This window comes from Papaver somniferum, chromosome 8 (assembly GCF_003573695.1).
Source record: "Papaver somniferum cultivar HN1 chromosome 8, ASM357369v1, whole genome shotgun sequence".
NCBI classification, from domain to species: domain Eukaryota; kingdom Viridiplantae; phylum Streptophyta; class Magnoliopsida; order Ranunculales; family Papaveraceae; genus Papaver; species Papaver somniferum.
The window spans coordinates 79,556,309-79,574,095 of NC_039365.1; the positions used below are offsets into that span (position 1 = coordinate 79,556,309).

The 17,787-nt window shown below is 36.4% G+C and overlaps 1 protein-coding gene across 1 annotated transcript; it reads right to left on the reverse strand.

The window, feature by feature from the left end:
* Nucleotides 1-1,700: 1,700 nt before the first annotated feature.
* On the reverse strand, nt 1,701-7,454 carry LOC113301723 (glycerol-3-phosphate acyltransferase, chloroplastic-like). The gene is made up of 13 exons (XM_026550520.1): nt 6,865-7,454; nt 6,592-6,689; nt 6,244-6,330; nt 6,008-6,105; nt 5,049-5,106; nt 4,364-4,465; nt 4,205-4,266; nt 3,985-4,095; nt 3,411-3,489; nt 2,711-2,830; nt 2,509-2,622; nt 2,175-2,356; nt 1,701-1,969 (listed from the first exon to the last, which is right to left on the reverse strand). The coding sequence occupies exons 1-12, from the start codon at nt 7,172-7,174 to the stop codon at nt 2,222-2,224; spliced, it is 1,374 nt and encodes a 457-aa protein (XP_026406305.1). The 5' UTR covers nt 7,175-7,454; the 3' UTR covers nt 1,701-1,969; nt 2,175-2,221.
* Nucleotides 7,455-17,787: the final 10,333 nt, after the last annotated feature.

Consider the following 17,787-nt stretch of genomic DNA (forward strand, 5'->3'; position numbering starts at 1 on the left):
ACCACCATGATTCAAAATATTCTCCTGACAATATTTTACAGACGCCAGTTGGACCCACGCACGATCTTCTCTTGCAAAGAAAACACCTTAAACACGAATCACAGTCACATCAAGCAAAGTTGTCGAATCTTTTTTGATGTCGTCCTATTCTTTGTTCGGTCTTGATTTACTCATCATCTTTACGAACTATATCCTTCCGCTACGAACCAAGACTTTTCACTTCTTTTAAACCTCTTGTTCAAATTACCGAATCACTGCCATCTTTATCCACGCTCACCACACCACTTGTCAGGAAACCGAGGTTACGTTCATCTCGAACTGGCATGTTTACATAGAAGTCAATTCCGTAAAACATCCTACTTTAGATAACTTAGCTCGAGTCCTTTACTTACATCTTTAGATTAGCATGATCGGATAATACTAGCACGAATATATAATCAATACGATAATAGACAATCACACACGACACAAAGATTACGTGGTTCACCTTTGTAGGCTACATCTATGGCCAAAACCACCCCGAGAATCTTCATTCTTCTAACAAGTTATTACATCGACACACTTCATATAATCAACTAGTTATGTAACCCACTAGCGCTAAACGTTAGAAACAACAAGACATAGTACGAAGAGTTTACCTCTTCCTTTGTTCTTCTTCTTCCATAAACCTCTACTGCCATGGTTGCTTCACTTTAGACAAGAACATGAAGAACATCATGAATTCTAGCTTCCCCCATATGAACTCTAGAAACCCTAGATTTCTCCCATACCCGTTCTCACTACAAGTCACTCTTCTCACATATATTTGCCCCATCACCCACCATTGTAGGACACAATGGTTGTGACTCGAATACTCTCAGAAAGAGAGGATTCTCCAAGAGAATTAACCAAGAGAATTAATTCTACTCACCATATAAACCCTCTTATATAGTAGTTAAATCATTGCTCTTCAAGTTTTAGAAAACTCCTAAGAATAGAATTTCACCTTAATTAGGAAACCCTAAACTTGGAAAACACTCCTACATACCGTCATACAAGTTTCCTAATCCAAGTAAACCTTGTAAACATTCAAAACCCGAAACTGCCTTTTAGCCACGGATTTGACAGCATTAGATCACTATTTTCCGCTGCAAAACTGTTACCTAAAGTCTATTTTCAGCCATATAGTTTTGTATACGGAACAAAACCCTAAGAAATTTTTATTTTGAAAATTACTTACTTGTAGGCGACGAAGAACTAGACGTTCGCGCTAGACTTACAATCGAGCGACATTGTCTAAATTACCAGATATCGCTTGATGGAAACACCATCACTCAACACTTTCACCGTAATGGCGCGACTGGTTTGCCATGCCACCTGGTATGTCGCGGCTGGTTTGCCATGCCACCTGGAATGGCAAATGAGTTGTTTTTGCCTTGGTGCATAAATAGGCCTAAGGGAGGTTTTGCTAACTCGCAGGCTTGATTGGGGAGGAAACCAAAATACCCCTTAAATTGCATTTAGCTGAGAATTATGTTATATTTTAGTTGGATTGTGGATGAAAAGTGTATTGTATTTAGATTGGACTGCATATAGACGCACTCCAAAAGAAATGCAATTTTACAAACTTAAATTGAGCAGCGTTTAGCAGCTACATAAATCAGCTAGACATCTTACCCTTAATGAGCAAGAGATAAATTTTGATAAACAAGACTTAGATATTCAGTTAGTCGCATTAAATTGCTAAAAAGAATATTGATTACTCGAAGAATTACAAAAATGTTTGTAGAATTGAAATTAGATTACACAGGTCAAAATGCTTGCATCTTTTGTGCGCTACGATTTCGAGCAAAAATCTGTACAATTGCTAAAGAAATTATAAATTCTAACACTTCACCCTCCTGATAAAGAGTCCCACCCTGGAAGAACAATATCCCAAGTACACAGTTGTGCATTGTCACAGACTCACAGGCCTTCGGTCGCCAACATTCTTATTGAGGTTAACAAGACATTAAGATCTAATCAGTCATGCAAGTTAAACAAAAGAGCATAAGGTTTAATAACGTTTTGACACTCGTTTTATACCATAACCTGATTTCAAATATTGAATGAGGCATGATTTGTACTTGTACCACTAATAATGAGAAATACATATCTAGTTATGCGCATGCAAGCAAGCTCCAAAGGAAGGTTACCTGATACTGAAAAAAAATCGATTAACATATTCGAAACTTGTAGACGACTAGTTCCATGGTTGCGACAAAACGACAGTAGAGGTCGATGCATTCAGCCCTTGCTTTCCATGTATAGCTGCCTTTAATGTATTGTAATGCTCAGTAACTGAATTATACAGAGCCTGTGAAAAAGCTGCTTTGGCCTGCACAAAAGAGCTCATTAGAAACCAATAGATGTGGAGTAGAGGGAATTCGGGTTTGTGCTAATAGAAGTTCAAGTGCATTTAGCACCAAATAATATCACATCCAAATTTATTTGATTAATAAAAGCAAGAAACAAAATTCTTAAGCAAACCTCTTCAGGGTTTTCATGGTTTGCAGCAACCTGATTGAAGCTCATTTCTGGAGCCACAGATAATCCAACTCCGTGATAAGAAATCACTCTTTTTTCTCCGATTTCTTTTTCTACCTGGAGGAGAAGATGGAAAATTTAACAACCCCATGAAGCAACAGCAAATATACTACACTAAATTGCCAACTTATTGATAAAATCATACCTGGAGAGGTGGTGGCATGATGTCATGGCACGTTAATGTCAAGGGATAGATATGCCCTGGAGGACCTGAATGATCCGCAAGTCTTCTTATATTGTCCACTGAAGAAGCATCAAAGGGTGCCTAACCACATTATATGAGAACAAAATAGCCAATATGGATTTTCAGCAATGGGAGAAAAGAAAAAAAGAAAAAAACAATCGCGATGCTGATGTGCATAAATCAGAAACATGAAAATGTAAAATGTAAAATCTAAATTGCCCCATTAAACAAAAGGAGTGCCGTGATGAAATAATAGAAGCTGAATATAGTCGTCTTTTAATGTCAAACCCCCGACAACTAACATAATCATGTCCAACATTCATTCATTGCACCTTCTGCTGTAAATAATTAAATAAAATAATCTGATCATCTCCTAAGAACAATCTAGCTTTTAACTTTAATAAGATAAAACAAGTGGAAATTCATTGAACTGCAGTGGGGATCAGAATTTAAATTCTGAATATCTAGAAAAACGATTGAATTTGTTACGACTCTATTTACACGACAGGACAAGTTACAATGCTTTAAGATGTAATAACCGACGGTCAACGTATTATGACATCAATTTCTCCAAAGTCAACAGAGAGATGGAGGAATTCCGAACGTTATTCTTATGCAGAAACAAAATTTCTAATATAATTTCAAGTCAAAAATAACTTACTGGAAACCATTCTCCTGTGGAAGGATCTGGGCGGTCCCTACCACCACTAGGTGCAATCCATATTATCTGTGATCCACCCCTAGATTCAATAACATTAGATTAGAGAAACACATAATCAAGAGGGGTTAGTAACACAAGAAACTATAAGCATAAGAATAATTAACATAAAATTTCCAAAAATTGATTTGAAGTTCAAATAACATGAATGTGAGAAATTTTAGGCAGAAAACAGGAAAAGAACTAAGAAATTGAAAATCGATTCTGAAGACTTCTGCAAAACTGCACCATGACCAACACCAGTTAAGATTGAGATGCTGTTACTTTCCTTTTACAGCACTCCATTCTAGAGGGCAGAAGTCATTTCCATCTTACCTAACATTTATGTTTCTAATGTTTTGTTGCCATGGTAAACTATGGATTTTGATAGGAGTTAGGATGCATTTTGATAAAATGTTTTTGCCATGGTAAACTATGGATGGTTGTGGTGGGTATACTTTCAGCACTATTAAGGTTTCTAGATGTCCCAGTATATAATCTCCTTTAATCAACTTAGCAGAAAAGTTCACAAGAATACCTTAAAAGCAATGCCATCTCCTTCAGACTCCTTGTATTTGATCTCCTTTTCATGTCAGCAAGCTCAGGATTGTCGTTCATGTGTTTCTTTGAGTATACACATACCAGATTCCTAGGATAACACAAGATTTAATACTAATTATTTGAAACAGTTGTATAGTGATACCACCGCTAAGATATGATTCTTTATTATTTTGGATTCAATGGAAGTTCACGAGTACCTTCCCATGCTGAACGGCCTGCAAAGAGGATCTGTAAGAACTCTGTCTCCAGCAACATATGTCTGGTATATAGAAGAAGAATTTGCTCAATCCAATTGGTCAGGTATCATTCATTAGACTGCTGTTAAGGTAACAAAGTAAATGGGAGGAATGCTCTACCAAGTTCTCAGAAATATAAGAGTTTGTTGTTTCGAGTAACAATGAAATGACTGCGGGATCTGCTTCGCTTTGGTGATTGGAGATCAATATGACATTGTGACCCTACATGCCATGGTGTGAAAGTATATGTTAAATCAACAAGAGCCTCTCTAAGCACACAAAAAATGTTCAAGCATATACTGACCACAATCTCTTTATTACAAGTTAGAAGCAGACTGGTCTGAACGTTTTGCAGACCAGTCGGGCCATTTAATTTAAGCTCAAGTATACTAAAATTCTGAACATTTTTACAACTTTACAAAATGAAAAAATAATTGATAATACAACTTTACATTGGTGTTCAATTCTTAGGTTCTGAGGAAAAAGATACAAGGTTCTTTTAATCTTCTTCTGTTAACTATTTCTCGTTTTAGTTACCAGAATGCTTTTTAACAAATATCAAAGTGAAAACATGACTAACAAACTAAGAGTTTTAAGCTTATTGAAACTCAAAATCTGGAGTATGATTTAGAAAATGAAATGAAACTTGTTTGTCATACACTTGTACCTAATTACATTATGCTGCGTTAGACCTTAAACATGAAAAGGAATTTGATTATATGAATTCACAGACAGTAGCATAATGAATAAAGAGATATATAACATCTATATATTATGTTTGAAATGTATTAACAAAATTTATTACCTGATTAAGCTTATCTTCCATGTCCGCAAAAACAGAAAGGTTGCCAACATAAGACCTTCTGAAAGAGACAAAAGAATTATGTTAAAGAATCGCAGGAAAATACAAAGAACTTGATATAAATTGCTAAGCTACTAAGTACTTCAATTTCCTTAGAAATGGGTAAAATAATTGTCTCCTTGTAGAAAACTTCTATGTTAAGTGTAAATCCAATTTCTACTTTATAGCAGCTTATTAGTTCACAAAAAGCTCTTTCTGTGTATAGGTATTTCCCAAACCAAATCCACACGGCACTTGATAATAAGTCAGCTGTGCAGTCAGCATGAAAAAGCCCGAAAGATGTAATATTGCTATGAGAAACAGTACATTTACTTCCATAGTTTTATATGTTCATCACAAATCCTTTCCCTACTGCAAAAGGTGCTAAACGTAAATGGCATTGTACAAAATGTTAGTACAATAAGAAGTCCTATGCATTTACATAGATCTTGGTAGGGCTAGCTGGTGTTTCATATCTGCCACAACTTCTACCGAGAGCAGTTAGGCAAGTTGATTAAAGGAGGTGCCAGCTGTGTACCAACTCAGGCATTTCTTACCTTGAGCAGCAGCGAACAACTACGGAAGTTCAATATGTGCCAAGTTAAATTCCTGGTCTCACAAAGGTGGGCCACGATAGAAATTAAGGATTTAGTTGCTAGCCAAATATCAAGTATTCAGTTCTCATTTTAAATATCTAACATTTGAATACGACATCAGGCTAGAGCTAACTTTAAATATCTAGCATTTGAATACAACATCAGACTTGAGCTAAGAAAGATATGGTTTGCCAAGATAGCTTAAGGTCAATAAAGTGGCCAAGCATTAAATCAGAGGCTAACTAATATGATGGGCAGATATAAATTTCTGCAACTGCCCAAACATTCCAAAAGCCCAAACAACAAAATCACAAGGGATGAACCCACCTAAAATCAATCAGCGGACGAATATAATTTTGACCAAACAAGTAGTAGTCAAAAGGCTCTCTTATAGCTTTGTGATATGGTGAGAAGGCAAAAGGATCCTGAAAAGATATATTACTTTGTTATATGATGGTGACATAAAGACATCCAATATTTATTAAACTCTTTTACAAATAGATTATATATGCAACAGGAAAACAGACTAAGAATGATACAACATCACATATGAATTAATTTACCTCAACTTCCAACAGCATTCGGTCAAATGCAACAGACATATTCGACAATATAATATCATGAGCGTTTGGATGTCCACTTTTAAGAACCTGACAAGTCAAATTAGCAATAAGGTTTGGCAAAAATTCCATGGACGAACAAAAAACTGAAACCATTTCCCAGAAAGTGAAACTATTTCTACAGAGAACTGCAACCTAATACCTTAAATAGGTTTAACATTTCACAATTTGTCTTGTGCAGTTTGTAATAGCTGGCTTAGCACTTCGCAGAAGTAAAGGGGAAGAGGCCTGAATCCCAACTCAGAAATAAGCCTATTTCAAGTAAAACTAAACGAAAGAATTAAAAATTACCGCATCCCGATAATTCTTGTATAATTCCTCCAACCCTGCGGCAACATTTGAAGGCAATCGTCCAGCTTCTTGCTCTTTCCTAATCCCCAAGAGAAGTTCTGCATACTACGGGTCCATCTTAGGGCAAGGAATAGCTAAGTAATTAAAATACACTTATACTTCTGTTCTTCACGACTTTCTCCCAGAAACTAAATTCAGCACTCGGAATATGACAGTAGAACATAAATTCGACAGTAATGGAACTAATTAATGAAATGAAACCATAAAACTGACCTTTTTCACTTCGAACATCAATGAAAGTAAGTGAATGGCCAACATTATCATTGTCATCAATTTCTGATGATGATTTCTTCAGTCGGATAATATTTTGAACGTTTTTGATTGATTCTTTATCTTCAACTAATTCTGCCATTGCTTTAACCTTCACTACTGCCTTAGATGAAACCCTAGCTCTGAAACCTCTTAAAGATATCTTAGAAGATATCTCTAAATTTGCAAAATTCGAAACCCTAGAAGTAGCACTTCTTGATAGAGATGCTACAGAAATAGCAGAAGGTGTTGAAGTAGCTGACGATATCAACATTGTCTAAACCCTAGTTCTTGCTAATTAGCATCAAGAAAAACACTATGTCCCTAACCCTAACTTTTCTAGCTCTTATCAGTTTGAGATGAATAGTTGAATTGGTGTTTGTTCTGGGTATACGTAGATCGAGGAGTTTGTTGTTCGAGAAATAAGCTAGTATTTTATTATTTCCTTTTTATTAAAAAAGAAATGAGTCATAATTCTTTTTCGTGACAAGAAGAAAGAGATATTCAGCCTTGGCCTAGCAGAGAGGATGAGATCGGGGAAGAAGAAGAATTGAATTGAGTTCGTTATCGCTATACTGAGCTACAATAAACTTAGACTTTAGACACGTGTGAGATTCAAGATTTACCCTCCAGTCGTGCTGACTGATGGCTAGATCCCGCATTGCATAGTTCCTCCCGAAGACTAATAGGGGTACTGGGGTAGGTTTTTAAGTTAGGTCTGTTAGGTCAGTTTGTGAAAATTGAATCCAATTTTCATACGTGAATGAAAAAATCATCTATCGGTACTAGGGCTGTCAATGGGTCTCATTCCTAAATTGATGGACTCGGAACCGGACACGTTAAAAATCGGGTACCCGTCGGTTCCGGATACTCATTGGATGGATATCAAGAAAACTATGAAAAAATTCAAAAACTTAATAACTTTTTCTTTTCGGTTTGAATTTAAATTATTTTTATAAAAATATATTACTGTTTCTTTATGTATGTATCAAATAAATATTAAATATAAGAAAAAAATGAAAAATGAAGAGAAAAAAATCTAAATCGAAACTAGCAAAATACTTATAATTTTGCTAAAAAGATGAATAAAAGTTAGAATAGTCGGATACCCATTGCCCACGGGTACCCGACGGATATTACCCGTTTGGACCCGTTAAGATTCGAATCCAATGGGGTAATTACCCGCCGGTTCTTAAATTGTTAATGGGTCCAATTTTAGGACCCAGAACCGGACCCGTTTCTACAGGGTCTGGATAATGGGTATCCATTGACATCCCTAATCGGTACCCTATTGAATTTGGGTTGTATCAATGGGCTTAATTTTAATTTGTCATGTTAGTTAGGCTAAGTTAGTTTCAAGTTTGAAACCAAAAGAAACCTAGGTACGTGAAGAGACACAACCCTTATGATGAGTCTGGATGTAGAATTTTTAAAGGTGGGATCTACGTGTCCATGGGATTTGGTGGAATTACGTTTCATTCGATATGTTTAATTGCCCAAATCCCTGGAATAACGTTTTCAACGGGAATCAGTTTTCCAGCAAATTCTCCATATAGAGTTCGACCCAACCCTCCTAAGATTTGTTGGGAAACTTATCAAGGTATTTATGAACCTATTTTTTAACCTAGCATTTTTAGGGGCGACCCCGAAAGAATTAGGGGCGACACATAAGACAAAAAAAAGGTCACCCAAATGTAAAATGTAACCATCCCTTATTTCCCGTTTTTTTTAATGGCCAAACTACCCTTCATAATCGGTAGATAACTTTACAATCGGGAAGTTAATCCACAATCAGGAGGAAATTTAGTTTATATAACTTCTGAATATAAAGTATTCCCAAAATAAAATCCTCTATCTTTTGAATTTTGATTATCCTATAATCGGTAGTAAATAATGTTATCTTGACCCCGATTAAAGTAGACCTTTGGAAAAAATGCTACTATAATCGGTTGTAAATTTAGGTTATTTAACTCCCAAATATAGATTAGCCCCAAAATGAGATTTTGCAAAAATTCTCTATTTTTTGAATTTTGGTTGAGCCTATAATCGGTAGTAAATGAAGTTATCTGGACTTCCAATTATACAGTAGACCTCTTTGCCGAACTCCTATCATAATCGATAGTCAAGATAGTTCATATAACTACCAAACATAGAGTAGCCCCAAAATGAGATTTTGCCAAAATCCTCTATTTTTTGAATTTTGGTTGAGCCTATAATCGGTAGTAAATGAAGTTATCCTAAGTTCCGATTATACTTGTAAATATCCAACCATGTTCGGTAGTAAAAATAGTTCATATAACTACCGAATATAAAGTATCCCCAAAATAAAATCATCTATCTTTTGAATTTTGATTAGTTCATATAACTACCGAATATAGAGTATACCCAAAATAAAATCCTTTATCTTTTGAATTTTGATCATCCTATAATTGGTAATAAATAAAGTGATCTTGACCCCCTATTAAAGTATACCTTTGGCAAAAATGTTACCATAATCGGTAGTGAATCTAGGTTATTCAACTCCCGAATATAGAGTATCCCCAAAACGAGATTTTACAAAAATTCTCTATATTTTGAATTTTGGTTGAGGCTATAATCGGTAGTAAATGAAGTTATCCTGACTTTCGATTATACAGTAGACCTCTTTGCCGAAATCCTACCATAATCGGTAGTCAAGATAGTTCATATAACTACCGAATATAGAGTTTCCCCAAAATGAGATTTTGCCAAAATCCTCTATTTTTGGAATTTTGGTTGAGCCTGTAATCGGTAGTAAATGAATTTATCCCGACTTCCGATTATACTTGCAAATATCCAACCATATTCGGTAGTCAAAATAGTTCATATAACTACCGAATATAGAGTTGCCCAAAATGAGATTTTGCAAAATTCCTCTATTTTTTGCATTTTGGTTGAGTCTATAATCGGTAGTAAATGAAGTTATCCGGACTTCCGACTATAAAATAGACCTCTTTGCCGAAATCTTACCATAATCGGTAGTCAAGTAGTTCACATAACTACCAAACATAGAGTAGCCTCAAAATGAGATTTTGCCAAAAACCTCTATTTTTTGAATTTTGGTTGAGCCTATAATCAGTAGTAAATGAATTTATCCTGACTTCCGATTATACTTGCAAATATCCAACCATATTCGGTAGTCAAAATAGTTCATATAACTACCGAATATAGAGTATCCCCAAAATAAAATCCTCTATCTTTTGAATTTTGATTATCCTATAATCGGTAGTAAATAAAGTTATCCTGACCCCTGATTAAAGTAGACCTTTGTCAAAAATGCTACCATAATCGGTAGTGAATTTAGGTTATTTAACTCCCGAATATAGAGTAACCCCAAAATGAGATTCTGCCAAAATTATATATTTTTGAATTTTGGTTGAGCCTATAATCGGTAGTAAATGAAGTTATCCTGACTTCCGATTATACAATAGACCTCTTTTCCGAAATCCTACCATAATCGGTAGTCAAGATAATTCATATAACTACCGAATATAGAGTATCCCCAAAGTGAGATTTTGCCAAAATTCTCTATTTTTGGAATTTTGGTTGAGACTATAATCGGTAGTAAATGAATTTATCCTGACTTCCAATTATACTTGCAAATATCCAACCATATTCGTTAGTCAAAATAGTTCATATAACTACCGAATATAGAGTTGCCTCAAAATGAGATTTTGCCTAAATCCTTTATTTTTTGAATTTTGGTTGAGCCTATAATCGGTAGTAAATGAAGTTATCCTGACTTCCGATTATACTTGCAAATATCCAACTATATTCGGTAGTCAAAATAGTTTATATAACTACCGAATATAGAGTTGCCCCAAAATGAGATTTTGCAAAAATCCTCTATTTTTTGAATTTTGGTTGAGCCTATAATCGGTAGTAAATGAAGTTAACCTGACTTCCGATTATATAGTGGCTCTCTTTGCCAATATCCAACCATATTCGATAGTCAAAATAGTTCATATAACTACCGAATATAGAGTTGCCCCAAAACGAGATTTTTCAAAAATCTTTTTTTTTTTTTGAATTTTGGAGTATCCTATAATCGATAGTAAATGAATTTATCATTAACTTCCGATTAATAGTAGCCCCAAATACGCATTTAGCACATATTCATATCAATCGATAATGTCTATGTGCTTTTTTAACTCTTGATTATATTACCAATAATCGGATTCTAAAAACATTTATTTTACTTCCGATTATTAAAGGGCATTAAGGTATTCTACTAACATTTAGTACATCCCATAACCTTGTCTATGGGTTGGGAATAAAAAAGTCGCCCCTAATTCCTTCAGGGTCCCCCCTAAAAATGCCAGATTTTTTAACTTAAAATCTCATATGCAGTAAATACAATTTTAAGATGTTAAGATTTTAAGGGTAATACCAAACAATGTATGGACTTTAAAACAAGATAATTCTATTAAACCTAAGAATTTTAAATGAGTTACCAAACACAAGAGAGATTTACATGAATCCCAAAATTTGTAATCCCATGGGATTATAAATTCTTGAAATCGTGAATTCTGCAAACAAACCCACCATAAGGAATTCAGGTTGGAATTCAAAAATCACAACTCTTGAGAAATCCTTGAAGATGCACTAATGATTTCTATAAATACTCTACACACACTTAGAAAAGAACATTAATTAGAAACTTAATTATCATTCTACTGCATTCTAAAATCATCAATTAAATTTTTGTCAAAGAGAGTTCATCACTTAAAGTTTTGGTTCGTCGTTTCTCGAAGTTTGGAGTGCTACTACATTGAGAAGTAAGTCGTTATATCTTGGGAGACAGACGTCGATAGTTAGTAAGCACTAATACGGAGTGAATCTGTCTTAAGGCTAGAGGATATAATTCTTGTCTCGACTTTGGTTTGTTTTAACTGGGTTTGCATCCTTCTTCTTTTGTATTTTCTATTACAGTAGAAGCACAAGATTGCCAACAATCTTAAGACAGAAGTTAATCACTGTGTGTATACTGTGAACACATACTCATTGATTTTGTTTGGTTTCTAATGGGTCACTTATAACTTTCTGCTTGTTTAGTTTAAGTACAGGTTGAGGGTACGTTATCAACCAGTCGCATATTAAATTGGATTGATCTTAGTATGCAGTGGATACTCTGGTTGGTTTCTAGTACATGTTAAATATAGTTTTCCTTTCCACTAATAAGATATGCGTGGTAGATTTTATAGTAACTTGAGAATTATTGTCGTTTCAAGTGGCTGATCACGATAGCTGCTCATGTAAACAATAAGTTGGAAATATGTCATTCTCTCTGGTAATTCGTTTATCAACCATATCTGCTTTTGGAAACTTTTATATTGTTGGTGCACTAAATAATCTCGTACCAGGTTGAGTACACAAGACACAATTCTTATGACATTTAAGATTGTGCGGCCAAGGTTAATTAGTGGGGGGAATTTTTATTTGTCTTGCTAAACAATATGTGTGCTTACAAAGTCACAAGAAAGGGACGGTTCATGGATGTGCCCCAGTCCCAGAAAAACGCCTGTGTGCTTAAATTGTTTAAATTAAGGCATATTTTTGGAAACCAAAACGATGTATAATTTAACCCTATTGAGATCTCGTAAAGCCCCACTTAGCTCTAGTGCTCGATGATCAGGATTATTAATCAGGTTATTGGACTCTTAAGCATGTCCTGGTTAACAAATCTTGGCTCTGTCCTTTCTTGGATTATGGCAGTAGTTCAGTGATTTTTGATTCTTGTATACAGTACCACATGGTAGGAAGAGTACAATCTTTTGTACTGCATCTACTGATTTGACATTTGGTCAAATAATTACACAATTTGGAATTTGATAGTAAATATGAAAAGACAAAGTAGAGAATTGAAGTTTTGTTATTATGAAAAGCTTGAGATTATAAAATGGTTTCTCTAAGATTAAATAGGAGAAAACTCCAAATAGATTTTGTGAGCATTAACACCAAATAATATCTTTCCTAACTAGCAAAATACATCACCATATTTACAATATACACAATAAATACATATCTCCTAATACTCTCCCTTATGTTGGCGCATGGAGATCACGAATGCCAACTTGCAAAGAAGCAGCTCAAACTGAGGGCGTCCAAGAGCTTTGGTGAAGGTATCTGCAAGCTGAGCAGTTGTCCGAACATGATAAGTAACAATAGCACCAGACTGAATTTTATCGCGCACGTAATGACAATCAATCTCAATATGTTTGGTGCGTTCATGAAAAACAGGATTAGCAGTAATATGAAGAGCAGATTGACTATCACGGTAAAGGCGCACAGGCTGAGAGTGAGTCACACCTAGAGATTTCAATAATGCCTTTAGCCATGTGATCTCACTACAAGTATGAGCCACGGAACGGTACTCGGCCTCAGCAGAAGAACGAGATACGGTATGTTGCTTCTTTGTCTTCCAAGATATAGGTGAGCCTCCCAGAAAAATAAAGTAACCAGTAAGTGAACGATGACTAAGAGGGCAGGAGACCCAATCAGAGTCATAATAAGCAGTAAGTTGAAGAGCACTATCCTTGCGTAAAACAACACCTTGACCAGGATGGCCCTTCAGATAATGAAGAACTCGGATAGCAGCTTCCCAATGAGACACCCGAGGAGACATCATAAATTGAGCCAATACATGCACCGAGTAACACAATTCGGGACGCGTAATGGTCAAATAAATCAAACGTCCAATAAGACGACGACACTGGGATGAATCAGAATACAGAGGTCTATCATCAAGAGTCAAACAATGATGTTGATCAATGGGTGAAGTAGCTGGTTTGGCTCCCAAAAGTCCAGTCTCAGACAGAATGTCCAATGTGTATTTTCGTTGAGATAAAAATAGTCCATCAGCTTCTCGAGACATTTCAATACCAAGAAAATACTTGAGATTACCCAAATCCTTCATATGAAAACAACGGCTTAAATATGCTTTAAAAGCAGTAATAGCAGCGGAATTGTTCCCGGCAATAATTAAATCATCCACATAGACAAGCACGTTAATAGAATTCTCACCTCGTCGTAGAGTAAATAGAGAATAATCAGCATAAGATTGTACAAACCCAAATGCCTTAAGAGCGGCTGCAAGCTTAGCAAACCAATTACCAGGAGCTTGACGAAGACCATACAAAGATTTATATAGTCGACATACTTTACCAGGATAATTAGTCGAATATCCAGGAGGAAGTCGTATATATACTTCCTCATCAAGATCACCATGTAGAAAAGCATTGTGAACATCCATCTGATGCAATTCCCAGCCACGAGCAACCGCGACTGCTAAAAATGTTCTAACCGAAACCATTTTAGCTACGGGAGCAAATGTTTCATGATAATCCACTCCTTCCACTTGTATATTACCGAGGACAACCAAACGAGCCTTATATCGCTCGACCGTACCATCATAATTATACTTAATTTTGTAAACCCATTTACAACCAATAACCTTCTTCCCTGGAGGCAGATCAGTAATAGATAACGTACAGTTCTTATCAAGAGCATTAATATCCTTAGACATAGCTACACGCCAAACAAGAATGCGAACAACTTCAGCATAACTGGTAAGTTCTTTAAGAGTAGTAATCGCCGCCAAAAACCGAGTATGATTAGCAGAAAAATTTGCACAAGACACATAATTAGTTATGGGATAAGACGTACATGAAGACGTTGACGAGTGATGAGCGGAGGAGACGGGGGTCTATTACTTTGACAGTATTACACACATAATCCTTTAATTTAGTATTAGGAACCCGAGAACGAACACTTCTTCGAACAGACGTATCTGAAATATCATTATTATCATCACTTTCCGTAGCAGGTGACAAAGCTGTATCAGAAGTATAACCCATTTTTTCTGTAACAGTAGACACGTCCTTCTAGAGCCCAGATGAGACAAAATCATCCCTTAAAGCCACTGGTGATTTTGTGACTTTTGGAATTCCGTCACTTCCTGTGACCAATGTAGTCAATTTCGGCCATCTCGACCGAAATTTCGCCGGAAATTCCGTTTCCGTACCAACGTAACACGAAATGCAACTTTCTGCCGAGACGGAAAATATCCGGGAAGTAACCGAAATTCCGGCCGAGATTGGACAAAATGAACCGGAATTCCGGCCGAGGTCATACACAGGGAGAAAGAAAAAAAGTTGTTAGAGTTAACAGGTAAAAGACGATCTTTCACTCTTAACGCCACCTTTTTATCTCTTCTGGTTCATTTGTTTGCCGTCTTGGACTCAATAGGTAACCCAACCACCGACTAAACCAACAGCAACACCATCTTATCATCATTTTATGGGGACTCTGTCAGTCATTCATCGACACCGTTACCTACATACCAATGTAGTCAATTTCGGCCATCTCGGCCGAAATTCCGCCGGAAATTCCGTTTCCGGACCAACGTAACACGAAATGCAACTTTCCGCCGAGACGGAAAATATCGGGGAAGTAATCGAAATTTCGGCCGAGATTGGACAAAATGAATGGAATTCCGGCCGAGGTCATACACAGGGAGAAAGAAAAAAAGTTGTTAGAGTTAACAGGTAAAAGACGATCTTTCACTCTTAACGCCACCTTTTTATCTCTTCTGGTTCATTTGTTTGCCGTCTTGGACTCAATAGGTAACCCAACCACCGACTAAACCAACAGCAACACCATCTTATCATCATTTTATGGGGACTCTGTCAGTCATTCATCGACACCGTTACCTACATACCAATGTAGTCAATTTCGGCCATCTCGGCCGAAATTCCGCCGGAAATTCCGTTTCCGGACCAACGTAACACGAAATGCAACTTTCCGCCGAGACGGAAAATATCGGGGAAGTAATCGAAATTTCGGCCGAGATTGGACAAAATGAATGGAATTCCGGCCGAGGTCATACACAGGGAGAAAGAAAAAAAGTTGTTAGAGTTAACAGGTAAAAGACGATCTTTCACTCTTAACGCCACCTTTTTATCTCTTCTGGTTCATTTGTTTGCCGTCTTGGACTCAATAGGTAACCCAACCACCGACTAAACCAACAGCAACACCATCTTATCATCATTTTATGGGGACTCTGTCAGTCATTCATCGACACCGTTACCTACATACACGCAATATCACGTAACTTCTGCGACTAGAGATTCTCTAACTTTCTCTTGTATACATGTACATGTTCTACTAGTATATCCTTGAACAATCAAAAGGGGTTGATGATGAAAAGCAACCATACTTTTTAATTAGAAGGCCATTACTCAAGTAAATTATACTCCAGTTCATATGCATACAGCAGCAACAGGTATCTGAAAACATTGAGAACTTTTTTGGGATCATGGTTTAATTATATATATAAAAGTTGGAACCGAGATTACACCGAGATTTGGAAACAGAATCTCCCCGAGACAACGTTGTACCAGTGTCTCGTTCGGGACCGAGATAAACCGGAATCCAAGATCGACTACATTGCCTGTGACTGCTGGAATTCTAGCATTATTAAACAAATCACGTACAACACTTCCTGGAGTAGTATTCATGTCACAAGCGGACAAAATTTGTATATCAGTGCCCATTGCACTTCTGTCACCGTTAGACAAATCACGTACATCACTACCTGGGGAGAAGTATTCCTGTCAATACCGGACAATTTCTAGGTCACTTACTGGAACAAGAGTATTGTCACTACCGGACAGATCTTGACCCTCTCTGTTCGCGGACAAATCATGTATATCGCCAGTAGTGTTTGTTGGTGTACTGTCACCAACTGACACTTTCTGTTCGCCTGTACCTGAAGCCTTCAGTTCACCTGTCACATTTGAAATAGCACCTGGAACAGCAATACTGTAGAACAACAATAAATCTGATTGTTCTCTAGATATTTCCAACCCTGTATCCAACTCAATTTGGTACTCTTCGTTATTATTATCTAAAGAAACAATAGTGTAAGGAAATTTATTTTCAAAGAAAATTACGTCCCAAAATACAAAAAGAATTGTTCCTTTCCAAATCAAACAACTGCCAACCATTTTTTCCAAAAAGATAACCAATGAATATACAACGCCGGTTTCGTGGATTAAACTTGTTTCGATCACGAGGAACCAGACTTGCATAGCATAAACATCCAAATACTCGAATATGAGTATAAATAGGTGGCTTTCTATGTAACATTTCATAAGGAGTTTTCCCATTGAGCAAGATAGTAGGCGTGCGATTAATAATATAAGCAGCAGTCAGGATGCACTCACCCCAAAATCGAAGAGGTAAATTTGCTTGAAATCGCAGAGCACATGCCACATTCAATATATGACGATGTTTGCGTTCCACTCGCCCATTTTGTTGTGGTGTATCCACACATGAGGTTTGAAATTCTATTCCTTGTACAGAAAAAAATGAAATCAATGGACGAAATTCCGTACCATTATCACTGCGAACCTGCTTAACTTGTCTATCAAATTGTGTCTTAGCCATAGCACAAAAATTCTGAAAAATCTTCACCACCTCAGTTTTATATGCCATCAGATAAACCCAAACACAACGAGAATAATCATCAACAATCATAAGAAAATGGTGTGCACCACAAGAAGACAAAGTACGATACGGACCCCATACATCACAATGAACTAAACTGAATATGTCATTAGCTTTATTCTCACTAATCGGGAAACTAGAACGAGTTTGTTTAGCCTTAAAACAAGTATCACATGGTTCATTGAGAAACTTCTGACAATCAACTTTATTCATACCAGGAAGCAAAGAAATAATCTTATTAGAAGGATGACCTAAACGCCTGTGCCATAAGTAATAATCTTCACCAGTAGTAACTCGATTTACCATAATCTGTGCTCCACTGTGGAAGATATAGACCCCATCTCATTCCTCTCCCACACC

Excerpts from the sequence above, each read along its gene's own strand:
- LOC113301723 (XM_026550520.1), bottom strand. The coding sequence starts at position 7,174 with ATGTTGATATCGTCAGCTACTTCAACACCTTCTGCTATTTCTGTAGCA. Across the intron at positions 4,096-4,204 it reads AGGCCGTTCAGCATGGGAAG|GAATCTGGTATGTGTATACT; the intron begins GTACTCGTGAAC and ends GTGTTATCCTAG. Across the intron at positions 2,357-2,508 it reads ACCATGAAAACCCTGAAGAG|GCCAAAGCAGCTTTTTCACA; the intron begins GTTTGCTTAAGA and ends TCTTTTGTGCAG.